This window comes from Notothenia rossii (genome assembly GCF_949606895.1).
Source record: "Notothenia rossii genome assembly, chromosome: 6".
Taxonomy (NCBI): domain Eukaryota; kingdom Metazoa; phylum Chordata; class Actinopteri; order Perciformes; family Nototheniidae; genus Notothenia; species Notothenia rossii.
The window spans coordinates 12,579,164-12,606,595 of record NC_136909.1 but is presented as its reverse complement, the minus strand read 5'-3'; the positions used below and the strand labels follow the sequence as shown (position 1 = coordinate 12,606,595).

General features: G+C 39.8%; 3 protein-coding genes across 3 annotated transcripts; 1 reads left to right on the top strand and 2 right to left on the bottom strand.

Moving 5' to 3' along the window:
• Positions 1-569: 569 nt before the first annotated feature.
• Positions 570-13,846, bottom strand: trpv4 (transient receptor potential cation channel, subfamily V, member 4). Its single transcript, XM_079687132.1, has 17 exons — positions 13,587-13,846; positions 12,457-12,538; positions 11,429-11,877; positions 10,625-10,800; positions 9,488-9,640; positions 8,644-8,784; positions 6,921-7,219; positions 6,613-6,792; positions 6,256-6,414; positions 4,664-4,756; positions 4,455-4,528; positions 3,951-4,116; positions 3,725-3,791; positions 2,919-3,223; positions 2,364-2,491; positions 2,150-2,271; positions 570-2,027 (listed from the first exon to the last, which is right to left on the bottom strand). The coding sequence occupies exons 2-17, from the start codon at positions 12,463-12,465 to the stop codon at positions 1,927-1,929; spliced, it is 2,622 nt and encodes an 873-aa protein (XP_079543258.1). The 5' UTR covers positions 12,466-12,538; positions 13,587-13,846; the 3' UTR covers positions 570-1,926.
• A 606-nt stretch (positions 13,847-14,452) lies between these two features.
• On the bottom strand, positions 14,453-20,605 carry gltpa (glycolipid transfer protein a). Its single transcript, XM_079686214.1, has 5 exons — positions 20,247-20,605; positions 16,426-16,484; positions 16,188-16,321; positions 15,636-15,786; positions 14,453-15,503 (listed from the first exon to the last, which is right to left on the bottom strand). Exons 1-5 carry the CDS (start codon positions 20,347-20,349, stop codon positions 15,321-15,323), a joined length of 630 nt encoding a protein of 209 aa, XP_079542340.1. The 5' UTR covers positions 20,350-20,605; the 3' UTR covers positions 14,453-15,320.
• A 485-nt stretch (positions 20,606-21,090) lies between these two features.
• tchp (trichoplein, keratin filament binding) lies at positions 21,091-27,404 on the top strand. Its single transcript, XM_079686201.1, has 13 exons — positions 21,091-21,423; positions 21,620-21,781; positions 23,620-23,830; positions 23,931-23,987; positions 24,280-24,348; positions 24,743-24,916; positions 24,997-25,109; positions 25,204-25,270; positions 25,373-25,545; positions 25,624-25,705; positions 25,783-25,968; positions 26,145-26,288; positions 26,686-27,404. Exons 2-13 carry the CDS (start codon positions 21,624-21,626, stop codon positions 26,716-26,718), a joined length of 1,467 nt encoding a protein of 488 aa, XP_079542327.1. The 5' UTR covers positions 21,091-21,423; positions 21,620-21,623; the 3' UTR covers positions 26,719-27,404.
• The last annotated feature ends 28 nt before the right edge of the window (positions 27,405-27,432 follow it).

Genomic DNA, 27,432 nt, shown 5'->3' with positions numbered 1-27,432 from the left:
TGTTTGAGAATAAAGTGTAATGTGTAGTCAAATGTATGTGCATTTTGTAAAAAATACAATGAGAATCAATGACATATTTTTTACACAAACAAAAACTTCTGATAAAGATTATATAAATGTGTGGTCACAAACATGTTGGACATACAGTAATATAACGTTTAAGGCAACAATTAGAAAAATGTCATGTCAACATTGATATAAACCTAAATGTATATATTTAAAGGTTTGTGAAACAATAGTTTTTCTTGGTAAAATACAAATGCAAAAACATTACAAAAACACAATTAAAAAATATTCCTTTCTTGCTTTCTTTTTGTGGCTATTGTTATTACTGTAGTCTTTTCCCGAATGCATTTAATCTTTCCTCACAATTGCATACACATATATATCACATATATATATATATATATATATATATATATATATATATATATATATTGCTGGTGCTGGTTAGTAGCAACTGTACTAGGATAAATCAAGTCAATCATTTATCAGAGTAGGGATTGCAAAAAATCTTTAGGAAAAAAAAGTCATAGTTTTATACAAGAATAGGAAGACGGACTACTGTGTGGTTCATAAAATGAATTCAGTGTTTATTGTTCTGTGCAGCAATATATAAACAATATAAAAAAATGCGTAGACATGTCTCTTTCCAAAAACAATGTAAACATAGTGAACACTGACCTGTGACCCTCAACAGTAATGAATTAGTGAAAATGTATTGTATGGTGTATCTGCTCTTAATCAAACCCTGTCATGAGGAACAATAACACAAATATGTGTATACGAGCATTAGTTGCACATAAACAAGATGCTCTATAAGGCAAGGAGCCAATCGCAATGAAAACACTGAAGCAAATAGAGGGAAGCACATAATGGCAAGGCCTGAGAGTTGATTATGCAAATACCCCAGCTGCAAAGGAACAATAACTCTGGAAATTCAAAGACAACCCATAACACGGGAGGCTATTGTCTCGCATTTGCATATGTGCTTGACAACTATAACCTGCTCATCATGCCCATCTTGTTCAGAACAATGTCTTTGTGTTCATATAATAATGCACACATTAGAAAATGGCATTGTGCATTGTCTCAGTTCAAGTGAAAGCTGCGCTGCCTGCGCTGGCAGCCCGAGCCTGAGACTTTGTAACTATTTGATTAATAGGGTATAAAAACTGGGGCGAAAATACACTTTGTATAAAACATATGTTTCTATGCACTTAACTACCATAGCCTGAACAATACAAATTAACATAATATACAATATAATCTTTATGATACTTCATACAAGGACCTCTTAAATATATAGCAAGCAAATAGAATCTGTCTATAAGCATTTTTCAGGTAGAAATATCTCTCATTGGGATTTTATCAGTAGATGACATTTCTATCAAATCCTTTGTTTACACTTCTGAGAGAATAATGCAGAAATTATGCTCCTGTTAAATCATATCAAACGCATCTTTCTATATTCTGTGACATTATATTACTACTGGAAATGCTGAAATATGTTTGATTCTCTTGAATCCCTGAGTGATCAGCCACTGATGTCTGAACTACAGAGGTACAGTACATGTTTACAATATGTTTTTCTATCTTTTATGATAAATAAAAAGCAGGATATAGCTCTCTGTGTCCTTAATGCTAAATGTTCTTCATTCTTTTATCTCAGCTTTGGTGTTTTTACCTGTATTTGGTGTTTTACAGATCAGTGATTCTCCAAGACATTGCAAATCCAGTGTCTTTGTGTGATCAGTCCTATCACACTGATTACATTAATATATTTCTAATACTTTTTTTTCAACAAAAGGCACATGAAATCTGGCTAATGAGTCCACCTATGGATCAAATTGTTCCCTCTCACTGGTGCTGATGGCTTTCTGCTGTCTCTATTTTTAAATAAAGACAGTCAGCCTCCTGCAGGCCTCAGTATCTGGGCGTCAGCGGCTCCATCTCCACCACCAGATCGCGAGGCCGTGGAGCCTTACTAAACTCCACCGCCCGCGGAACCACTGTGGACCAGCGGTCTAGAGGGGGATAAGAAGAAGGATTCTGGTTTGATCTGTATGAATAAGTTAGTGTGCGCTCCACATGAATATATACTTATTTGTCAATGCATTTATTCATGAGAGCACAGTGAAAATCTCACCTCTCCGCAAGGCTTTGACGCTCTGCTGCAACCCATTGGCTTGGCAGGTCTCATTCTTGCCTGGATCCTCGTTGATTATTGCCAGGTTCTGATTCCAGTGGCACCAATTCACCTCATCCACCCTGATGAAAACAAGACAACATTCGGTTGAACAGTTTCCTTTAATGTGCTATAGGCGCTGCTGAGTGAGTGTGATATGAGTCATGCATTATACCTGAAGCACCAGCGTCGATCAGGTGTGCCGTCCCAGTTTTTCCCAACAGTCACCATCTCCCCGGCTCGAAAAGACTTGCGAAGGCAGACTGGGAAAGAGCGCTCGATGTCCAATATGGTCGTTGCCCACTGTGAGTATGGGTCATGATTAGTAAGGGTATCTAAGACACTCAAAAATCAAAAATATGTTTTATTACTCAACTCCTGGTAACTAGTAATGCAGATGGATTTCGAATTTTGTATTATCAATTGTGATATATCGTCTTTTAGGGTTAGGGTTATTTCTGCCTTCACTGAAAAACTGGAAAAGTGAAAAGAAATGGTACGTCTTAAACCTGTAAACATCACCATGTTAACATACTGGTGTTACAGTTCAGCCTTACGGAACAGCACGGATGGTAATATTGTGTTGGAGTGGACTTTCTCAGAGATAAATAATTTACAACCCTCCAAAAATAAACCATCACTTTAGCATGGAGAGTTAATAAGATATACATGTTTTCGTGAAACTGACTCTTTAATTAATGCCTAAAACAAATATATACTTGTAGCTCACCTGAAGCTTCCAGATCTTCTTGCTCTGTTTGGACACCTGTGACACTGTCTCCCCCATCAAAGCGATCAACATGTTAAGCAGCAGGACAAACGTGAGGATGATGTAGGTAACCAACAGGATGAGAAAGACTGCAGGATACTGCGCACTGTGAATCATGTCAAGTTCTCCCATCCCAATGGTCAGCTTAAAGAGGTCCAGCAGGAAAGCGCTGAAGGTGTCTTGGTCCCTGCAGTCGGGGTAGGTGGGGCAGCCCCCCTCACACTCTGTCCCCGGGGGAGGACACACCGTCAGCAGGGCCACCAGGGCTGAGGGAACAGAGGAGCTGGGTTATGTGTCTGTCCAACATTCGGAGAAAGACACATATTATTATTATTATGAACAAGGACCATGCATAAAGATACTAGATGCTATATGCCAAATTACAGCTAAAAGCTCATTTCCATCTGCAGTCCCTGGACACATAACAATCAACAAACGTTACAAATATTTCATAATGCCTTTCACATAGATCAAATACAGATGTATACAATATAAATAGAAGAACATTTGAGGAGATAGCACTCTTTTCTTTCTGTTTAATATGATGCTACATCCAGGAGACATTTAGCTTAGCATATAAACTGCAAACACCATGTTAGCTGTATGCTCTGCTATGCTAAACTAAGCTCAATGGCTACTGGCTGTAGCTGTAGCTTTATAAAGTTAGTGGACATACATTAGAGTATTAGTGCTATCTCTCCTTTCCCAGAATATTTAACTATCCCTTTCAGCAATGCTGATCTCTAAAGTTAGGTGACCAATCCTACCTGATGCATAACCAATCATGAAGAGCACATATACCAGCAGGAATCTGAAAAGGTCTTTGAAAAGAATCTGTGAACCAAAAATAAAATCAGCATTAAGACACATGGAAATTATGATTATCAAGAGAACAGATGGAACGTTGTCACTCAATTATTGCTGAATTTCCACAGCAGTGGTGAAAAGTAAGGTTAATTCATTTTCATTTGCTAACTGTGTCCTTTATCTAACCTTCTGGATCATGATGCTGTAGGTGCCAGTTAGCTTCAGGCCTCTGGTGAAGTAAAGCGTGTTCATCCAGCCAAGGACAAGTGCAAACACCATCACAGCCACATAGGCCTTAATACCAGACAGGTAGAGAGCAGCTGTGACTACAATCAGCACCGAGTAGATGAAGCTAGAGGGGACAGAGGAAGAGTTTGTCTTGAACCAACTCAAATGGTTAAATCTGTGATATTGAATTCATTATTAACAGAATAACATGATTGTTAACAGAATAAAGGCAGCCATATTGCTATTAATGTACATCAACACAGTTCATAGAGGGGCTCAATACTCTCTACTCTTTGTTTGGATCATTAAATATGTAAACTGTGAAACATGCCAGGTTATGAGGTAAATAAATTAATTCCTTACTCAATTTAGAGATTGCAAAATGCGCCTTGAGTAAAAGTCAGCAAAATCTGCGCTCGAGGTGAAGAAGAGAAGGAGCAAGGACAGAGGATGGAGACTTACTACAGTAGTTGAAAAGATCCATCCATAAATAAAGACTTCACCCCAGGGCACTTCTTCAAAAAGAGGTCCTTAATCTGCAAAGAGCAGGAGAGACATTTCCATAATGACACCGACATCTTTTACAGGTTTGAGTTTGATGCAAGAGACTTGGAGACATCAGTGAGCAACAAATGATCAAACCAGAGAGGCATCAGAGCAAATTGACTCACGTTGGTGAGGAAGAAGAATATTCCTGATGCCAAGGTGATGATCTCCCCCGCCATGCGCATGTAGTCAGAGGATTTTGTGTAAGGGAATGGAGGCTGAAAGGAAAGGAGGAGACATTTAGATATACTCCATATAAACATTATAGCGTTAAAACATAGTGAAATACACCATATCAGTTTATAATGGTGAGTTCAAGAATTAGTTCAACATTTTGGGGACGACACCTATTTACTGTCTTGCCGAGACTTAGATGAAAAGATTGTCAATAAGGGCTATGTGAATTAAGAACAATGCATAGGATGATCACGTAACACCCCATACAAAATAACTGTGTGCATATGTGTAAAGAAAAGGTTAAACAAATAAGATATAATGTGTTAACAAGAGAAACCTCGACAGAACAATGCTAGCTGTTTCCCCCTGCCTCTGGTATTTATTTTTAAGCTCAGATAGGCAGCTGAGGGCTGTAGATTCCTATTTAATGTACAGATATGCAAGCGGTATCAATCTTCTATTTACTTTCGGGCAAGTAAGCAGATGAAAGTAACTCAAAACATTGAAACATTCATTTAATACAAAATTGTTAACATTGAGAATGCACGTGTTCTGCTCTGGTACATAAACACTTGATTTAGAAAAACACTTTGAAGCTATCAGATGTAGCCTACAACAAAAGTGGTCTTCAGATAAATCATACATACAGTACAGGCTACTGTATATTAGGGGTGGGCGATATGACGATATATATCGTTGTGACGACATTAGGTCTCCACGATATGCTTTTTCCGAGATATCGTATCTATCGTGATAAAAAAAAAATAATTGAAAAATAACTATAAAAAAAATAAACTGATGTGAAAGACATGCTCTAAAGCTGTCTAGTCAGGATTCAGACAGTATTGCACTTTATTTATTGTCTTGTTTGATTCTGTTGGCTTATATGTTATTTTATCAATGAGGTATTTATATAGTTTTTCCCTTCAGTTATGCTAAATCCTTTGATTGCACTTCAAGTCTAAAGTTTACATTTGAATTGTTTGGCACTGACTTTTCCTCATTGATGTTTTATGTTTTACTTAGTTATGTTTTACCCTCCTTTTCATGTTTATTGATGTTCACTGCTAGTGCTACCTCAGAAAGTTCATTTTTATACTGAGAAACTGTGCCTTGAAGCCATATCAAAATGTTGAATTGTTCATTCAGGGATTCATTTCAGAAATAAAGCCAGCTTGAAATGCTATTTTGGTCTGTTACTCCTTTTTGTTTTAGTTTCTGTTACCTTGTAGGTGGTTGTTCTGTTAAGTAACTTGAAAAATAACCATAATAACCAACATAAAAAAATATCGTGATATATATCGTCTATCGTGATACTGCTTGAAAAATATCGTGATAATATATTTTTCAATATCGCCCACCCCTACTGTATATACATATTTACTAAATGAGAAAGAAATAGCATTTATGGTCAAATAAAATGTGTTCACGTGGCATCCTGACAATTAGATACTGCATGGTCATATTAACATTTCAGATCAATCTGCTGCTATGAGATCTGATGTGGAAATATTTTCACACCCAGTAGCTTCACACCCACCTCTCCCTGTGAAGGTTGGTAATAAGCCACTACGGTGAAGATGATCATGGTGATGAGGTAGGAAACCACGCTGATGTAAAAGGTGACGGCACCGAACTTCTGCCATTTGGCCCTCAGCAGCTCGTTGATGGGCTCCACTGCCAGCATCTCATGGCGGTTCTGACAACAAGAACAGAAATAAACACTGATATAATGTACTGGAAATAAAATAATAAACACAATCTTTTATCACACAGCAGTTTTATGTTAAATACAAGTGTCATGCAAGGTGTCTTGTTGCTCTTAATGCTATGATCTTGAGAGACACTGTGCTGTTTCTTTTCATAGTTTAATTGAATGAATAAACCTCTTATTCACCTCATTGCGGCTGTTGTAGACCAGGATTTCCAGCACAGACGGTTCCTCTCCACATGTGTCCAGTGAAGATAGATCATAGAGGGAGGAGTACACTGGTCCATAGGCCCAGTCCTTAAACTTCCGTGACAGATGACGAACTTCCTCATCTTTGATTTCCCGTCTGATAATGTGCTGAAAAACCTGGAGGAACATGGAGAACATTACCTACTGAACTTTCACCTAACAACATTTTGACCTGTGGTGATGTGCTGCACATTTCTCTTATTATAATGATGCTGCTTCACACACTGCTGTATCATTATCCCTACCCCAATCTTGCCCAGCTTGGCGGCCATCATGAGGGGTGACATGCCATCGTTGTTAAAAACCGTCTCCAGGCTGCAGTCTGGGTAGAGTTTGGCGCTCTTGATTAGCAGCAGGTCATACATCTTTGTGAGAAAACGTGTGTTGTCCTTGGTGTTGTCCGCAATGTGCACTAGGGCGTGCAGCACTGTGTTTCCACGTGAATCCTGGCGCCGCAGGTCGGCCTTTTTGTGTGGATTCTCAGTCAGGTAGTGCACTATGTCAGGCTGGTTAGTGCATGCAGCCAGTGAGAGAGGCAGCTCACCTAGGAAAACAGACACAGAGATATAACTTCATACTGAATTTACAGGAGATTAAATGAATTGTATTTCAGATTTAAAAAAGGCAAATGAACAGGAGGGTTAATTAAGAACTGTAGCCGGTCTCTGCATGTTTTTGCAAAGCTTACTAAACTTGGATCAAAGATTTGACTTAAATCCCCGCTATGAAAACAGCACAAATAGCAGTTGTTTGAGGGCGGGGTTCAATGGGGCCAGAGTGCCAAAAGCAGCTGCTGAAAATGAGCCATTGCCATGGGTGACAGATTACTTTGTCACCTCACATAGAAACGCTCCTCTTCATGGATTTGCACGGGTGCATGCAGAGTGTTAGCATGAGTCTAAATCCCATTAGCCATCAGCACTGCCAGGTTCCTGTTCACCTCAGTGCAAAGCTCCGCAGCAAATTACTCACACTGCGCCCGGACACGCTGGGATTTGGGAATGACAACCGTGCTAAGTGCAAAATAGAAATCATCTCCTCTGTGATGATTGAGAAATATAATGCTTGAATGTAATCAAATAAACAATTTTTAAAATGGGGTTAGGTACAAATATGAAACAGAGTCCCCAACAAGCTACCTTTCTTTCAGTGATGTTGAAGACTAACATCAACATCAACCTTCAATTATTATCTTCAGAAGGCTTTAAAGGAAATAGTGTTATTAATAAAACACATAGTTATGTACAGTAGTAGGTTGTGCCCTAACAGACACCACAGAGGGCAGTGTTGACTTTAGTTTACAGGCATGATGTATTTTCCTCTCTTACTGTTAGAGACAGAGGACGGTCAGCAGAGACTGCTTACTTGTCCGCTTGGCAGCACACTGACACCTTTCATTGGACAATCTCCTATGACATAATGCTTTTCTTTTCATGTGTTTTTGGAGCGCCTATGATGACAGTTTCTCGTACGATACTTCAGAAAACATTTGGCTATGAGGTGGCCTTCACCTCTGGACCACAGCAGTATCCTGACTGTGTTTGCTCTGCCAACTTTCTGCCACGTTAAAGGAAAAAGGGTGGGGTATCATGTCACCTCATTTGGCTAGTTTTCTTTACCAGGAACGTGTACCAACAATTTCCCTCTTGGCAGCTGCTATGAGGCAAGTCTGTATCTTAGAAGACAGAATACCACTTGTGAGTGAAGCGGGAACTCAGAGCCAGGAAGGAAACTAAAAGAGTGACAAGTGAAGTCATAGAAACCACATCCGCACAACATCATTACTACCATATGAAAAGAAAAGGCAGAAAACAGATAAACAGTTTTCTAGTTGTCTCCCTATAAACGTCTGCCTATAGTGTTTTGTCACATAAAGACGGAGTAGAAGGTCTGCGGAAAGGGGAATAACAGAAGCTGAATGAACATTTTAGTTTCCACATTAGATTTATGAGCTGCAAAGGTCGTTACCAAAGTAGAAGTAGCCCCCCTCGTCTCTGGGCTGGAAAAAGCGTCCCCTCGCCTGGGCATGGACATCAGCGTCCTGCTCCACCAGCAGCTCCACATACTGCTTAGAGCGCCGCTCTATAGCGATGTGGAGCGCTGTCTGACCTGAAAAATACAATTATAAACAAACACTTTAAATATCATTAGTTTTCCAAAGTGATGTTTTGTGTGCTGTTTTCAATAGAATACATATTAGTGAAAAGAATGCGTTTCGCAGAAGTAGTTAAGAAAAGGACATGTTGAAAGTCATTCTGTAAGCAATAACGGCACAGTTATAAAAGAGAAAGGGGGGCCTCTGATGACCAATCATAGGCTTGAGCGTTGATGTCATCAAATAAACTCGCTAAGAGCCATGAGAGGTTAGAGCTATTTATGAGCAGTCATACTTACGTAGAACGTATTACGTATGCTATCATAAAAATCTAATGAAAATTACAGATTTTAGGGCTAACCTAAAAGAGGGAAAAGAGAGACACCATAACATGTTTGAAAAAGCTGTTTTTAAAACCTATTTTTTGAAAGGTGAAAAGTATTCCTTCACTGTTTGGTCAAAAATAATGTAAGGGATTTAAGCCTAACAAACGAGGCCTGGATCTTCTCATTATCATACAGAGCTGTAATAGTAGCTGTACATATACATAATGTAAATACAGTCCTTAGCTTTCCCCAGGGCCTCAACCTCCAGCCAGACAAGCTTCAATACAGTCTATGCTCTCAACAAGACACCGTCTGTGCCAGCTTCAGCTCAGTGGAAGATGAAGGGACCATCTTGTATAAAACTGTAGTCATTATTGGGTTGTGTCCTTACCTCTGTAGTAGACGTCCCTGAAGGGCGTGTTGATGAACTCTCTGAGGTTTCCGGTCTTCTCTGCGATGTCCACCAGCAGAGGGATGGTGACATTCTGCCCGTCGTAAAGGTTCAGCAGAGCTTTGGGCAGACATGTCTTACCTGTGGACGGCTCTGATGGAAAAATGAAATCAGAAACAAGAACAGTTTTAGTTTAAGTGCACCTTTTCATTTTAAGTATAACTTCATTAACAATACCAATAATGTTTTATTAGAATGTATATCGTTTCAAATCATTCATATGAATGTCAGTGTTGCTTGCTGTTTTAGGTTGGTTTGGTTAAGTTTACATGTGTTCTACTAATTGCAAAAGCAGCACATTTCAATCGATTTTTCTTTACTTGTATCTATTATTTCAATTGTTTATGAATTACATGTAACTATGTTTATTTATTCCTTTGCGTTTAAAGGTTTTTTAATGTTAATTAATGTCTACACAATCTTTGCAACACTTGGTATTCAGGTATTTAAGCTGGCTGAATATAAGCTCTTAATAATAGAATCATTGCTATATTTTAACTAATTCCACTATTCCACAATCTTTCCTCTGTTCCCCTGGAAATGACAGCAGTACTCGTGTGTGTTCCTGCTGGGAATATAGTAATAATGAATAATAGTTTTGGGAAATGTCGCACGCAAATAATGAAATATATCAAACTGTCAATGACAGAGGTCAAGAAAGCCCTTCACTATTTTTTGTTTTTTTGTTTCAAAAGAAGAAAAACAGTGTAGGCCTGTTTAACTCCATGAAGGAGATGGCAGTTTGCTGTGATTTCTCTCTGCTGCTTGTTATAAGCCTGTAAAAAGTTCTTAGACACACAGGAAGCCTTCCTATAGGCCTGCCTCTAGCAGGACACAAACACAACTCCACCTTTTCCCTCTCATATCCTTTGAGCCAAAACAAGCAAAGAGGGGAGCAGGGGAACAAAAAAGGCCAAAGGTAAAAGTAAAAGGCTTTGCTCTCTCGCCAGAATAAGACAGGGAATTTGGACAGAAACTGTGTGAAATGAATCTGTGTAAAAGAAAACTGCCCTCCTATCCAAACACAACTTTGTTGATTATGTGATGCAAGTGACAACCTACACATTTTAGACTCACCTTTAAACTCTTCATCAGTTAACCTCTTTTCCTGACTTTGCAGGTACTCCAAGAGGCCTTCAAGGGCCTCTGCGTCTGCGTGTGACACGCAGTCGAACAGGAGCGAGCGGTTGAATATTTTCATTACTCTCGGTGGGTCAGAGCTTTGAACATCATCACAGGTTGTCTCAGATTTACTGAAGAGACACAAAAACAAGACATGTTGTCATACATTCATGGTAAAATGCATATAAGTTATTAAAACAAAATCGTTACTTGTTCTGTTTTTCCTTTGAATCCATGGATTCTGATCACATGTCATTGAAATAACATTTAGACTTGAATGGATGTTTAATGAACAACAAACCATCTATTAAGCAGAAATCCACACCCTTGAGTGTTCCAGAAGAAAGACCTCTTTGTTTATGGGACAGGTAGAGCAGCCTAAATATTACCTCAATGGCTGCAGAGAGACCAACAACATGCTCTCTGTTCGACCAGTGAATGGCCTGAATGTGTGTGTGTGTGTGTGTGTGTGTGTGTGTGTGTGTGTGTGTGTGTGTGTGTGTGTGTGCGCGTGTGTGTGTGTGTGTGTGTGTGTGTGTGTGTGTGTGTGTGTTTGTGTGTGTGTGTGTGTGTGTGTGTATATGTGCATACTTTCTTATGTGGCACACCTCTGTTTACAGAGTGGAATTGGTAGGAGTTTTTTCCTTTTTTATGATACCATTTTTCCAACCAGCTCTTTTCAGTCTAGTTTCACTAAGTCAGGAACCCCTAAACTATCAATTCTAAAAGGACACACATTATGAGATTCGGGAAACACACCCTCTTGGGAGTTTCTTCCTGCGTCTCTTCTGGTTGCTGGTGTTCCTGTATGTCCCGTAGTCAAAGAGCGAGTCCATTGGTGCTTTCTTGGGGCCTTGCACCACATTTGAATCATATATGGTGGATTCCAATAGGTCCATATGGGTGGAAATGCCCTTTTTGAAAGCACCCTGGAACTTCATCCGCAAGTTCTGCCTGCTTTCTGCGGGCTGGCCGGGCTGAACCAGCTCCAGGGCTGAGTCCTGACTCGTGTCCTGACTCGTCTCCTGAGTTGACGGGGAACCGTCCCCGTTCTCAAACAGGTGAGAGAACTCAGACAGGGCGAGCGCTGCATCGCTCTCAGGCTGAGCGGCCCCGCCATCGCCTGTGTCCACAGAGAGGGCAGCTGATGAGAGGGTGTCGGCCTTGGACAGGACGGGGTGGCACCTTCTAAAGAGAGCAGAGCGGCCCTGGAATAAACAAAATGTTCTGGGTGAGCTGCACCGCCTTAAGGTAGTCAAGAAAGTCTTGTACACATGGAAAAATCAGTCTAAGAGTTTTCTCGTTAACACACAAAAGTTATGTAGCCTATTCATTCAGTGTTACTAAGGCTAAAGCATTTGGCCTCATGCAGGATTCAATAAACGAACTAGTTGTTATTCCACTTTTTTGGTAACCATTAATTTCTGGGACTCACCCATGTCTTCTTATTTGTATCTCATTTCTTAGGTTAGAGATGACTTAGTCGTATATGAGTAGTCAAATATCTTACATTAATTTATTCTTCTTCAAGTTACTGCACATCATGTTGCGAAATAATTGTATATCAAGTCACTTACCTTGTGAGATACAAAAGATAAACATAAGGAGAACCAAATAAACAATCCAGAAAACACTAGCCACTTTAAAGAGAGAAAAAAGGGGCAAACAATAAGATTTAACTAACATTAAAATTGCATTGACACTACAATTATCAAATGAATCCCGCAAATCCCCGGAAGTTTACAATTTAAGGTAGACTAGACATTTGGCTTTCAACCCCACCATACCTCATTCATCCCTTTTATCACAATGGTGTGCCAAATTCCTCTTCCCGGGAAACTGGAAAGGATGCTGAAGCATGTGGGCGTCCTGTAGAAACAAAAAGAGTCACCATCAACTGACACACGAGAGAGAAATATAAAATCTGCAGGTCCTGGGTGATATAAAGGAGCTCTGACGTTTGGGGTTGGGATATAAGGAAAAGGACAGGTCTGATGCCAACACTAATAACATGCCTCTCATTGGTCAGAAGTTACTGTTTCCTCTTGCAGGCAGAATCGCACCACCTGTATGTTTAACACTGGATATACTAACTCAATACGACTGCTTTTCTGCACACACAAACACAAAGGTTACTGCTACATTATCCTATGTAGTCACAAGTTCCCCCTGAAGCTTCCTTACAAATCATATGCCTTCCTGGGTTTGTTCATGACATTGACAAGTTATCTAAGCCAGACTTTGCTGCAGAGGAGAAACACAAACAGGGCGCAGGGGTCCCACTAAGGGGGAGGCATGACTCACAACCCTTCCTGACACACAGGGATTATCATGCCTTTACACCTCAATGGGCATTTGATAGTAAAAATACAGAGGAACACAGAGAGTTAGTTATTAGGGGAAGATGTCAGGCAGAGAGGACCAGCTGAGTATTAAACCTGTCACAGTGATAAAATAGGATCATAAAATACAAAAAGAAAGAGGACCCAAAGGCAGCTCAGATCTTATCCACTTATTGGGTCAGACAAGTGTACATCCTCTTGTCACTAAATGTGGGTGATGTGGCTTCACAGATATAAGACTTCCTGCCCAAAGTCACTGCTGCTGATGTGACACTATCCAGAGCCAGAGAGGCTGGACGTTCTTTCCTGGAGCCTACTGGGAATAACAGTAACAACAAAAACAGCTCATTCATACAACGCTATTAGATTTGAAAGATCTCACCATTCATTAAAAAAACACAAACAATCATATGGATTAACTGGGCAAAAATATAAACTTAAAAGAAATGTTTAGAACTGAGTAGAACACTGTGTTAAATAATAGAAACTTCTTTATAACTCATACACTAATACGACCTCAATCGTATTTTTCTGAAGGCATTTAATTAACGAAAGTGATCAGGAGTGTTACTTACCTTGATCTTATCTCTTGGTTTTATTTGGTAAACTAGTCCGAAGCTTTTTCCAAAAGTTTGAAACTTTAGTTCTCCCTCTCAGTCTCCTGTAAGAGGCTCCTTTGCTGTCCTTGCGGGTTTAATGTGACACAAAACGCTTTGACTCCAACTAAATCACAGTTATCCCTCTGACTCGAGCGTCGGAGTGCCGGTAAAGTCCGCCAGAACAACGGAGGCTTTCACAGGTCTTGGGTGGGACAAGTGACCGCTGCGTGCAAGGGTAGGAACCACCGCTGGAGGGGGGTTGCAGTACCAGAGACGGCCGCTAGGCGCTTACTCAAACAAAACAATAAAGGTATCTCTGAGCCTCTCTCGTCATCGTGGAAAGTTTATACATTTATCTGTCATGTCAAGACCTTTTGTTTTCAGCATTCATATCTTTTAAAGCTTTTGTATGGTAACATATTAACTTCTTTCTACATGGTTGTGAGAAAGTATTAGTTGTACTGCAAGACAAAGATCCATTACATGAGTAAATGGAAAACACATTACGTTATTATAATGTAATGTACTAGTCTAGTAATAAACATTATTATGAGTACAAATTCTATAAGCATATATTGTATTACTGGATTATTATTAGCAATGCAATGAAAATGCATTACCATTAGAACATACGTTATCAGAATAGGAATTAGAATAAACATACGTATTTACTTTCCGCCATTGAAGATCTGAGCAGAGTTAATCAGTTAAAACAATTGTGGAAAATTGTATAGCTTCACCAACAAATTAAGAAAATTACATAAATTATTAAATATTTTTTATTGTAAATCATAGTTTACATACATTGAAAATAAAAGGTTTGTTTTTTTGCATTATATATTTGCACTGCAACATAATTTCAGCCACAAGAGACATTAGCTGAACATTTCAGCACATACACTTAAAAGAATACTGACTAACGAAAGGACACCGACAAAACCTTAATTTGAGGTTGGATTGCTCTAAATTTGTCCCATTTGAAATCTAATGTGCTTCATCAAGCATTTAAATTCTGTCTAATCACTGTGTTGAAGGTAACACAGTTTCAATGCAACACTTTACATCACATTGGCCGAAGAAGTTTAAAGAAAATACACATTCAGTGTAATGTGAGAACCTGAGAGAAGAGGGGACAGAGTATTGCTTTATAGTTAGAAAACATATTTACATCCTGCATAGCATGGAAGAAAGAGGCAGTAATAATTAACATCTGGTGCTTAATGAGCATGCCTGCTTTACACAAAGTGATACATATACTTTTTTTAAGGCAGAAAAGCAAAAAAGGCACTAAAGTGCTCTGTGGCTACATCTTAAGGCACAAGCATGTTTGAAAGAAACTGTTTAAACCAGGGTTCGTGCAGCATCTTGTAAAAAAGTTATCTTTTCGGAATAGGTGCCTGGAAAAAATAAACAACTTAACGTTAAAATTGTTGAAAAAGAATATGGACTTATTTTAATAACAATCTGCAGCTGCTTATGGAGACTTGCGTCAGAGTGAAACAACCATGAAGAATTCATAAAGAGAGAATCAGAACAGGAACACAGATGCTTAAAAGTGCACATATTTTTGATGTGTTTGAGTATTATTCATACACTCCAACACTGAGCTGTCAGAGGAGCTGAAGGGAGACATGAAGTCAAGATTTAGACTACAGGCTGCAGACTGTGAAAGGCTTTGTAAACTAAGACCAGTGGAGGGACGTCCTGCGGTCACACTGTGTAGTCAAGTTCAGCGTTCAGCTTAGTGTATATATCATAAATAGCATCAACAGTGGCAGTGAAGTTGACGAGGAATTTTCTGATTTTTTCCAAGCATTCCTCTTCCTTGACATCCCGACCCTTGGAAAGGGCCTTCATAAAATCTGTCTTATATGGAGAACCAAAAAGAACTGCCTGGAAGAGCAAATATAAAAATGTCAAATTCATACACAACTCCGTGCATTTTGTATGCTAATGTTACACAACTAAAAAAAGCAATGTCAAACATCAACTCTCTTAAGCATGAACGCCTCATAAAAGACTCACCTTGAAGAGCTGCTGCACGAACCAGCCATGGTACCTTTTCAGGGCTATTTCATAGGCCTTGGCAACATTGACTCGAATGAGGTTTGGGTTGCTATCATCCTTTTCACCATCCACCAGGCTCTGTAGGAAGACTTGAATAAATCGTAGACCCCTGTCGATAAAAAAGACACACACAGTGATTATGGGTGCAGACTAAAAGGTTACATGGTGGAGAGGAGGATCTGTGGATGTTTGGGTCACCTGTAAAATGCTGTTCACATTTGTTATATCATTTTTTCATAAGGATGTCTATATTGTAATTGTATCTTGCTGGCCTATATTGTCACACAACATCTCCTACAGTATATGCCTGTAACTGTTTCATCGTCTGAAGCATGGGGTCAGAAAGGACATACAGGCTGTCATATGTTGTACATAGAGAAAAGTCCATATTTATGATTTGTGGGATTGGACTAAATAAAGTAAACCTGCCTTGATTTGACTTTGCCCAAAAGTAAATGAACACATGCAATTCAATAATATACAAAACCTGAAATGTAAAGTTTCTCAAACCTTTTCAGCCACAGAAGAGCCAATGTAGCTCCAGTTTTGGGCCATTCTGTGCCGTGTATTTCCTTCTCTGCCTCCAGAATCTGCTGCAGTGTCTTGAATCGCACCGGGTTGGTATCGTAAACTGCCTTGATTTTCTATAGGTAAAACAGAACATGTATTATTCTATAACAAATCTGAAAAATTGATAAATAAAGCCTCGGATTAAACTCAGGTGACATGAAAGAATAAACATACTTACTGTGATGTTACTAGCTAAGTCCGCCTTTAATGGTGCAAAGATGGTAGAACCAAGGCAGTCTGTGGAGGAATGTTTACACAGAGAGTGACTGAGAATCTTGTGAGTTAAAACATATATGTAAACAAAAAAAAGTATTTAGCCGATATAAGAATACCAGCATTATTCTCCCTCCCATGGAGACCACCAACCTCTATCATTACAGAAGCTAAAAGGGTTACTGTAATAACTGTAGGTCTGTATGCATGGCTTTTTTGTTTTATTCGCAATCATGAACAATTCTTAATATTCAAACTTTTAAATGGCACGTGCAAATAGTTTAAAGCACCACTGACATGCATATCAAGTTCAGTAGCTCTAGCTCTAATTCACATAGTTACACAAGTCACATGCATACAACATCATTTAAAAAGTAAATACACTTCCAATAATATCTTGATGTTAGTAAATACTACTATACATTAAAACTGTGGCACAACACCTGACCTTTGACCTTTTAACCACACAGACTCTTTGGTGGCTCTGTCTTTAAAACTCCTGTTGCACCACAATAAATCTCATGTCAGGCTTAATTAAAGGAATACTATGTATAAAAAGGACGCACAAGACATTTGGAATTATTCAAATTGTGAAACCTGTACAGATATTCGATTTCAACACCGGATGGGATTATTTTAACTGATTTCCATGGTGTACCGTGTAGCTTTAGTTACGTTTTAAATCAAGCAGACCTAAAGTAAAACACTTAACACCAGGCTTACAAGTGTTTTGCTGCCTGTAATGGGAAGTGTGCTCTGTTGCACCTGTAACACCCAGCAGTAATGTGACAGGATGCTGGAGTACACCTGTACGTCATGGCAGTGAGGTGAGAAACCAAACCACTGAATCTAGGTGGAAACATGATCAGGAGGAGTTACTCTTTAAAGGTCCCCTATTATACTGTTTTTCATCAATATATTATAGGTCTCGGATATATACAAAACATGTCTCTGAAGTGTTTAGCTCGAAACACCAAACAGATCACGCATTGTAGCATCCCATAATCCCCTCTGTTTCAGCCCTGTTGCAAAAGAGCTGATTCTCTGTGTGTTACTTTAGATGAAAATAAGGAGCCCCTCCCCACGCCCCTCTGAGAGATATTTGGTTACAAAGAACACAATAGCCGCATTCACACCGCAGTACTTTTCCCACAAAGGTTCATCAGAACTTAGTTCCTGAGAACTCTTTAGTCCTCATGAACTAAATACAGATCGCGTTCACACCGGAATAAATCCCTCAGGGAGGATTAGGCAAATTAAGCCACTGACGTCACTTCTTCTTCTTCTGCTTTGGATTTACTGGCAGGCCGCAAACAACTTCACGGCGTATACTGCCACCCGAAGTCCCCGGCCGGAAGTCCCCGGAGTTGGGGAAGGCTTCTACTGAAGCCTTCTGAGTAAATCGCCAGAACGCCGACACCTCCTCATCTCCACCACTCCCATGTTTTCTTTTGTGTTGCCATAAATTAGTCTCTCTGCGTTTGTGCGCTGGGCTAATGCTAATGCGAGGATAATAAAATGGCGGCTTCACAAAACATTTTGGAAGTTTTACGGGGCGTGGTTTGCAATCCGCCCAGCCAATCAGAAATAGGAACAGTTTTCTCCCACGAAAGTCCCTGCTCTCTAGCAGGGACGGAAAAGGGGGTAAAAGGTTCTCATGAACTAATTTTAGTTCCGGATCTTTTTGGTGTGAACGCGACATTTCGGAACTATATCGGAACTAAAGTGAGAAAAGTACTGCGGTGTGAACGCGCCTAATGGTGCTCTAGGAGGAGATTCAGGTGATAAGGTGGGGGGGGGGGGGGGTTACCTTGGTTGGTGATTGGCTAATGGTTAAACAAGCCAAAAAATCGTTATGACATCATAAAGTGGCCAAAATCTGATCAGCTCATTTTCAGTCAGGTTTTTATATAAATGGATCAGGACAAAGAGAGAGAATCTTTGTTCCTGAAACTTTTAGGAACAAAGAGGAGACACACGCTGATGTATAGAAGACATGAAAAAGTAGATTTCGCATAATAGGTTACCTTTAAGTGAAATACTGGGAACATTTTCCAATTTTTAAAGCACTCATGTGGCCTACAATAGCTCCACAGTACTGGATAAGGCTTTCATACTCTGCTGTTCTCACAGACACTTCATCACAGTATTATCATTAGGTGTCCTTTAATTAGGCTACAGGAGTATTTGGTGACAGGATGGTGAACAATGACATCTAGAGTCCCGACCCCACGCGACTCCTGGACAACCCGCTGACACAACAGACAGCTTTTATCTCCTGAGCTAGTTAGTCGAAACTACTCGTGAAAAAGTGCCTTTTGTGCCGATGCTATCTACAACACTGAACATATCTTGTTTCTTGGATGTCCCTAACTTGTAAGGCTCTCTCACTCTCTTTTTGTTACACACAGTGCATCTTAAAAAAACGAACAATTAAACATCAGTCAAATGTAATTGGAAAAAATAGAATTTAAACAGACTAAATAAATATGTTTCTGTTAACAAACACCATCCAGTTCTCCACTTGTTATAGATCCTGCATTGCAACACAGGTAATTGTTCTGTATATTATTCTTAAGCTTGACATACCCATGCAAGTAGTTTTCTAAGGTCAATAAGAATCATAAAAACATGAATTGTCCAGCATTTAAAACAGGTGCAAAACTAACAGGGGATCCACTGTCCATGCAGCCTCAAAGAAGAGGTCTAATTAGGCAGACTAATTGAAAACACCTGTGTGAATGAACTATACCAGTGTGCAGGACTTTAATGGCTTGTAGGAAAGTTGGCCGAGCAATTTCTAGGTCAGAAAAAAACAATGGCGACAAGGAGGAAAGAGTTTAATATGGACATCAGACTTGGTTCCTCTCTAGGGTTTCACATGGCAAATTCAATAGAATGCCTTTGGCATATTAATACAGAATGAAGCAGCACAAAGATGCTCCGGTGCACCATGCCGCCGGTGAATGGGCGAGGGGAACTCAACACCGTACTAATCAATTTTCACAACTGAAAATCCAGGCCAGTGGGCTAAATTATGCATGATAAAGGATTGTGGACAGCTTGATGGTGAGAAATACGATACCAAAAAAAGATTATCATTTGGAAAGAGCAAGATCGTTGTATTGGGTTTGATGGAAGTGTTGTGACAGATTGTCCTCACAACAACTTATGGGTTTATTAATCAAAGTTGAACAAATCCCACATGAATGATGCATGACGTCTGATAAAAAGTTCATTGTAGGGACTTCTGTCGGATAAAATCCTGCATTTGTGTGCATGTTTAGACAAGTTAACAATATTCAGCTCAAATCATACAGCACTATGAATCTACATGATTGAAATATACTTATAACACTTAGACTGTGTCACCAATCTACAGCTGCAATGCTAAATCGGTAGATGGAACAATAATCAATTAATAGTTTATTATTTTGAAAATAGATCAATCATTTGTGGATTTCTTCCAACCAAAAATGGCCAAAATGTGGAGATTTTCTGCTTTAATTTGAAGACATTGCCTTGGACATTTCTCTATTTCCTGACCTCTTATAGACCAAATGATTCAATGAAAAAAACCTCCAAATTGATTTGCAGATTACCATAATGAAAATAATCATTCGTTGCAACCCTACATCAATCTTTCCTAAACTGTACAATCACTGAATAACCCTAACAACTCAATCATTAGTGTATTAAATGCCTCTACTCGCTGCACCCAACAGTATATCCTGTATATCCTGTACAGTTGTGCGTATATATATGGCCTCTAACTGTGTCACTTACCGAAGAATGGTGGAAGGTATGACACAGCCTCCAGAAACGGTCTTGTTTCCACCTGTCTGTCAGCAGGCATCTGTCTGAACTGGTGCTCCATTAGCAGAGCCATCTCTTCAGTCCGGACACACTCTAACCTTTGAAATTATGATATATAGCAATAAGCTGTCAACCCTTCACTGCGGAGCAAAACAGTGACACCAGAAGAAGCTATGTGCCATACCCCCACCCTGACTCACACACACACACACACACACACACACACACACACACACACACACACACACACACACACACACACACACACACACACACACACACACACACACACACACACACACACACACACACACACACACACACACACAAACACAGTGAACTGTGTCTTATACAGGCTCCTCCAGTGGTCAACTTGCTAACTGGGTCATCGCTCCGTGTTTAACAGCCGATAAATGGCGTTTAGTGCACAACACACAAGAAAGTCAGATGATGTGTCCGATCAGCTGACCCAACACTATTCTTCCTCTGCTTTTAATCGCATGTGCTTTACTGCCAACGAATGGGGCTTTGTGGAATATCTTAAAGTATCTGCATTTGCCATTTCGTTACACTCAATTAATTCAGTATATCTACGGAACAATAATTATTGAACAACACAGAAGCTTAAAAGGTAACTGTAGAAACTGTAGTGCAAGTCAGTGCATGGCCTTTTCTTGTTTTATTTGTATCATATGCAATTTGACTCTGAAAAACTGTTGCTTTCACACAATTCAGACAATTAAAAAAATATAAAGTTTTATTTTTAAATAAGACACAAAATATTGTATTTTAATAACAATAATAATAACAATACCAAAACAGCGGTTTAATACAATATTTGAGATTTTTCTAGATCATAGTAGAAAATAAATAAATAAGCAGAACTATAAACTTTGTATGAATTATTATTTTTTAAATAAGATTGCCACATATTTTTTACGAAGGTGCGTTTCGCAATTTCCTCCAGTAGACAATTTTGAACTTTACTACACCCCGTAGCGTGAGAGTAACCAGGAAGTGTGGCGCGGTAACTAAGGAAAACTGGCGGATCCATGGTTTGAATAAGGATTTGTCTGTTACAAAATACAAAACCTGGACTGGTTTTAACAAACATCAATAGAAAGCAATTCAGTGTGCTCCCGGAAGGGTGAGTAGGTATTATTTATCGAGCTGAAATGGTCATAAGTGCGCATTTGTTGCTTGGTAGTGACTTGAGAGCTTTTAGATTGACCAGGACAAGCTGACGTTAGCTCACTAGTAAACAATACATCACCCAACGTTAATGTAAGCGAGGATACTTTTAAAGTGATTTCTTCTTATGTTGTGTGTTCATTATGATTCAGGTCTATGGCGTTGCCGAGACTGGCCGGTCAGATGGCCCGGCAGCGGGAGCAGGAGGCCCGGCAGCGGCAGCAGTGGGAGCTGCACGCCCGGTACTACAGAGAGCAGGGGGTCCGCAGCCAGAAGCAGGAGGCCTGGAGCTCCAGACACTCCTACCAGCACAGGTGGGTCACTTCCTGCACCACAGCTGGATCTATAAACAAATCTTGTACTTGAGTAAAAGTAGAAGTACCAGAGTGTAGGATTACTCTCTTAACTAAGTGTTGATTATTATTTGCGTCAATAATCCAAATTTGCAAAGTAAGTAAAGATATTAAATTGACCTCTGATTTGTAGGGGGGTAGAAGTACAAAGTAGCACAACTTTTAAAAAGTACAAGTAACCCAAAATGGTAGTACTAAGTACATTTACTCAAGTACAATACTTGTTTTACTATCGTACAGTAAATGTACTTAGTTACTTTACATCACTCTTGGATCCACATCAGTTAACAAGTAATGCTCACTCTCATAATTTAATTAAATAGAGAAGTCCCTCCCTTTCCGGGGGAGCTCCATGGGACCTTATTTTCGGAAAAATCATGTATTGAAGTCAATGGAGAGAGAAAGATTATCTTTTGATCCCATTTGAATTGTGCCACGAATTACACATAGGATGTTTGTCAATTTAAAAGATAATTTTGCAAGTCAAAAAAAAAAAAATGTGTCGTAAAACTGTGAAGTAATACATTTTTTTCTGTGAAACCGCTCAATGAACTACATCTCCCGTCTCGCACCACACACCAAAAAGGCCGTCACGTTGGCACATTTCACCTCTTTCTTTCAGAATGAGGCGAAAAGTATTAAAAGAGGTGAAAATCACTACAAGTCTGGGCACGTTGAGAGCTGTACATACACAAAAGGGGAGTTAGTCGGTTCGTAAGAGCCAGCATGCGGGACCGGGTTTCTGGGATTTGTAGTCTTTCTAGTTGCGTATTTTTCATAGTCTTATATTTCAACAGTTTTACGACAAACTGTGACTTTGATGACATGGAAATGATTTTTTAAGATTGACAAACATCATATGTGTAATTCATGGCACAATTCAAACCGGATCGAAAGATAATCTTTCTCTCTCCATTGACTTCAATACATAATTTTTTCCGAAATAAGGTCCCGTGGGTCTGAAGTAGATGGGCGGGATTCACCTCTCTATAGAGTGAAATGAGGCATGACTAAAATGCAGGATCTGTTTGGTATTTTGAAAAAAAAACTTCACAGACATGTTTTATATATAAGTTATGGCCCTACAATATATGTTTCAAATATAGCATGATAGGTCCACTTGATTTCAGGTCTCTTCCTTGTAACAATAAAATACTGTTATTTCATTCTAATTTTCCTTAAGTAGATTTAGCCAAGTACGAACTTCACCTGTGATTCCATGTTATTGTTCATTATTAAAAGGATTGCAAGCTATTTCACCTGTTTGACACCATTTCTCTCTCCCTGTCCTCACTTAGATGGCTCTGTAAGTAAATAACCTTTGTAAAAAAAACGTTTCTTTTATGATACCAATATATCAAAAGAGACAGTATTCTACAAACTATTGCTCCCAGTGAACTTGTACTTATTTGGGAAACACATTAGCTGTTAGTTTGGCACAACACAAATCACTTTGTCTATATTTTTTTATGAGAGATACCTAATGTGTTTCATCTACAAATGTCTAAATACATTTAACAATATTTGAGAGCAATAGTATGGAAGTCAATGCCTCTTTTTCAGTGTTTTGTGTTTTAATATACATACACACAGTCCATGTTTTCGTCTCAACAACTAAATATCAATGTGTTTACCCTTACATCTATGTACCCTTATATAAATGTGCTGTGATATATAATGTGTCTGTGTGTACAACATGTGTGAACATAAAGGGCGTAAAGAAATGTGTTATCTCTTCTAGTGACAGAAAGAGAAGCCAGTGAAAAACAACTTATTTCTTTCTTCCTCCGTTTTGTCAGTATGTCAGCATACCATAGACAAAGATTAAAAGAGGAAAAGATGGCCAGCCTGGAGCAGCGCAGAAACCGACTGAGGACCATGCTTCAAGAGGAGCGAGAGCGTCTGGAGGCGGAGCTCCGAGGTGTCGTTCCTGACAGGAGGTCAGCGGCAGGTCAGCTGGTGCAAAAGACTGAGGAACTCCGTACAGCAAGAGAGGAAAGGAGAAAAAAGGTAGTTGCATTTAATCAAAAGGTATTTGTCAGTGCTGATCATGGTAGTACTCTGCCATAAGTGTATAAATCCTGTTCTTTCCTTTCTGTTCCATCCCTAGCTTGCACAAGAGCTGCTAAGGGAGCACTGGAAGACAAACAGCACAGAGTTGCGAGAGGTAGCTAACTTGAAGTCTCACTGTCGATGAGGTGATAAATGGCCTCAGGACTCTAAGACCGTCCTGTGCGTCTGAAGAGCTCTGCGAGAGGAGAAAACAGACACTTTTCGTCAGGATGTTCACTTGATCTGGAAACTAATAGGCCTTGTGATGCAGATATTCCATGACTTTCTGTTAACCTGAGTCCAGTGTAGACTCCAGGGAATAAAATGTTCTGGTATCCCTTCCGCTAAGAGTCAAGTTAATCAGTATCCCTGTCTCGTGTATGTCCTTACCTTTAATCTGTCCACAGGTCGAGTCAGCATTACATAAAGATCATGTTGTCGGCCAATGGCAGGAGCAGATATCTGAGAGGAAACAGGTGAGGCATTCATCACAACAATGTTTTTATAACTGTCTCTGTAAAATAACTGGAAGTCCTTGTTGGACATACAGTAATCTCCAAATCTCCTACAGGTCAAAAACACTTATTCGTTATAACTGAATTTTACCTCGACCAAAATGGCCGTTTACCACTTGTAAGCATCCCCTCCCTTAAGTCAGTGATGACACATCGGACCCACAAGGCATGAAACTCTGCTGTTATCCTTTGACGTGACAAATTATTTATGTTACAAATCAATATTTAATTAAACTGGGCTCATCTGTGAACACAGTATCAAGTCTGACATCTACTTACATTGATCCCCTGAGAATGCTATACTTAAGAAAGTGTAAACACCTACTGTAAGTGACTCTGCTCTTCAAACATTCAGGAAGAAGTGGCAGAGAAGAAGGAGAAAAAACGCTTTGAAAATGAGTACGAGAGGACCAGAAAAGAGGCTCTGGAGAGGATAAAGCAAGCCGAGGAGAAAAGGAACGCAGAGGAGCGGAAGAGGGCAGAGGAACTTCGCAAACAAATGGAAGAACTGAAGCTGAGGGAAGAGGAGGTATTCAGAAAACTTGGACAACGTGTTTCTGCTTGGTCAACATTGCAGACGTGAAAGCTAATCTTGTTTTTTTCTGTAAGGCAACTGGCCTGAAGAAGGAGCAAGAGGCTCTGCTGGTCAAACAATGGGAGCTGGAGAAGGCAGAGGGGGAAAGAAAGACTGTTGAGGAAAAGAGAAAGAAGTGTGAGATGGGGTAAGGGCATCTCTTCCTGCAGATAACGAATCACACGTTATATGATGCCGTATTCTGGTGAGGCATGGGGTTCATTGGATGTGTGTTCCACCAGGCAATTCTTGATCCGTCAGTATCGTGCTCAGCTCAAGAGGAGAGCCCGGCAAGTGCAGGAGGAACTGGTTGGTCAACTCCACCCTCTTTTGATACAATATATATAGTTCTCCATCATCCAACTTGCCCTGGTTTTCACACCTTTCTCAAATCCCCCCTGTGCCCACCAGGAGGCCGACCGTAAGATCCTGGCAGCCTTGCTGGAAGGACAGCAGGAGGACACGAGGATAGAGACCACGCGGAGGGAAAGGGCCATCGCTGATGCTGCCTGGATGAAACACGTGATTGAAGAGCAGCTTGAGTTGGAGCGGGAGAGGGAGGCCGAGTTCGACATCCTCCGCAGGTGAGCACCACGATTCAATAAGCTCTGACTCTGCAGGAAAGGACTCCAACACCAACCTATGTATCTCATCCATCTTAGAGAAGAGGCTCAACGTATGTGGGAGAAGCGAGAAGCACAGTGGGAGAAGGAGAGGAAAGCCAGAGAACGACTCATGCTAGAGGTGAATTGTTTTGAAATGAATCCTTATTTTAATGCTTTTCAAATGGTATGACTGCTAAACTTCTTTTTCTTGTAAAGGTGCTTGCTGGGAGGCAGCAGCAGCTTGAGCTTAAGTTGCAGAAGAACAGAGAAGCTCAGGAGGAGTCCCTAAAGAGACGAGAAGAGCTGATCCAGGATCTGGAGCTGGAGAAGGAGACCAGGCAGCAGGAGAAGGAGCAGGAAGAGGGGCATAAGACGGCCCGGATGGAAGAGATACATGCTCAGGTGGGCTGCACAGTGGTTTGGGATCTCATAGCATAGCACGGTTTTTTCAACATAAAGAACAAATCATAAATAAATATGTATTACCACTCATTCCAGCCAACAACACAGGATTGGATATGTTTTTTTTTTTATCATAAAAACAGATATTAAGTTGTTTTTCTGTATTTATACTCTAGGTGGAGCAGCGGCACCAACAGCAGTGGGAGGAGCGGTGCAGATTAGAGGAGGAAGAGGAGGAGGACAAGGAGGCTCTTCAAATCCAGGAGGAGGAGCTGAGGCTAGAGATACAGAGGATGGCCGATCAAGGGTACCAGGAAAAGGTAAAAGATCAAGCCTTTTTTATTTATTGTCATTACAGATTCAACGAGATTCAGAGTGCAACCCTGTCCCAGTGTGTAAAAACTAGACATAACTAAAATTAATTAATAATTAAAAACACGGCAGTAGGACAGACAACATAAGCAATCATACGGGGGGATAAATAGTTAAAAATATTGATATAAAAATAGTTTAGAAGTGCCTTCAAAGTGTGTATATGTGTGCAGATGGTTACGGTTATTGCATTAAGTGTGGTGGTTTTTTCTGTCTGTTTGTCCGTGACTTGAAGCTCCTGGTTCTCCTCCCAGAAGGCAGGAGAAAAGATGAAAGTCCCGCTGAATGTTCCTATTTCAAGTTTTAAAATGCTGTTCAATATTAATATACGCTTGTGCCTTTCAGACTCGAAGCAGACCTCGATCAGCGTGGACATGAGCCACCGACAAGACTGAAGTCAAACAAATATTGCGAGATGTATATTTGTACCTGAAATGAATTTTAAAGGATACATTTTTCTTTCTTCAAGTGTGTCTTGAAACAATGCTCCCGTGACTATATGTGAATCTAAATAGTTAGCGGGCACTGTAATGGTTCCTTCTGTTCCTAATGGCCATGAGGAGATGTGATGGGACGGGGGACTCAATCCAGTCCTTATTCAATTGAAGTATTTCAAACTTAATCCAATCAGTAAGGATTGTTTCTTTTTGTGCTTATTGTCTTTTCGCTCCATTCAGTGGTGGTGATTTACTCCTTGTGTCACTAACTCCTGAAGCTTAGAATGATCTTTGATTTAATTTAACATGCCTTTTTTGTTCAGATCGAGGACTGTGAACGTTGTCATCCCAGCCTGTACATTGAAATCTAGGGAGGATGAACTGTTAAGCAAATCAATAGCTCTTGTTTTGAGACATATTGTGAAAATGTGATCCTTTAATGCCTATTTATAGAATGAAGCATTTGTGTCAGTTATGAGGTCAAATATTGTGCCATCTTGATGTTAATTATTTCATTCTTGTTGTTCGCATATGTAGAAAATGATTGATTTTTTGCACTTTTAGAGCTGTATTTTTTCTATCCTGAACTTGTAGACTTTTTATAATAAACATTTTGCCACCAAATAATTTAAGCACTCTGTATGAAGGCAATGCA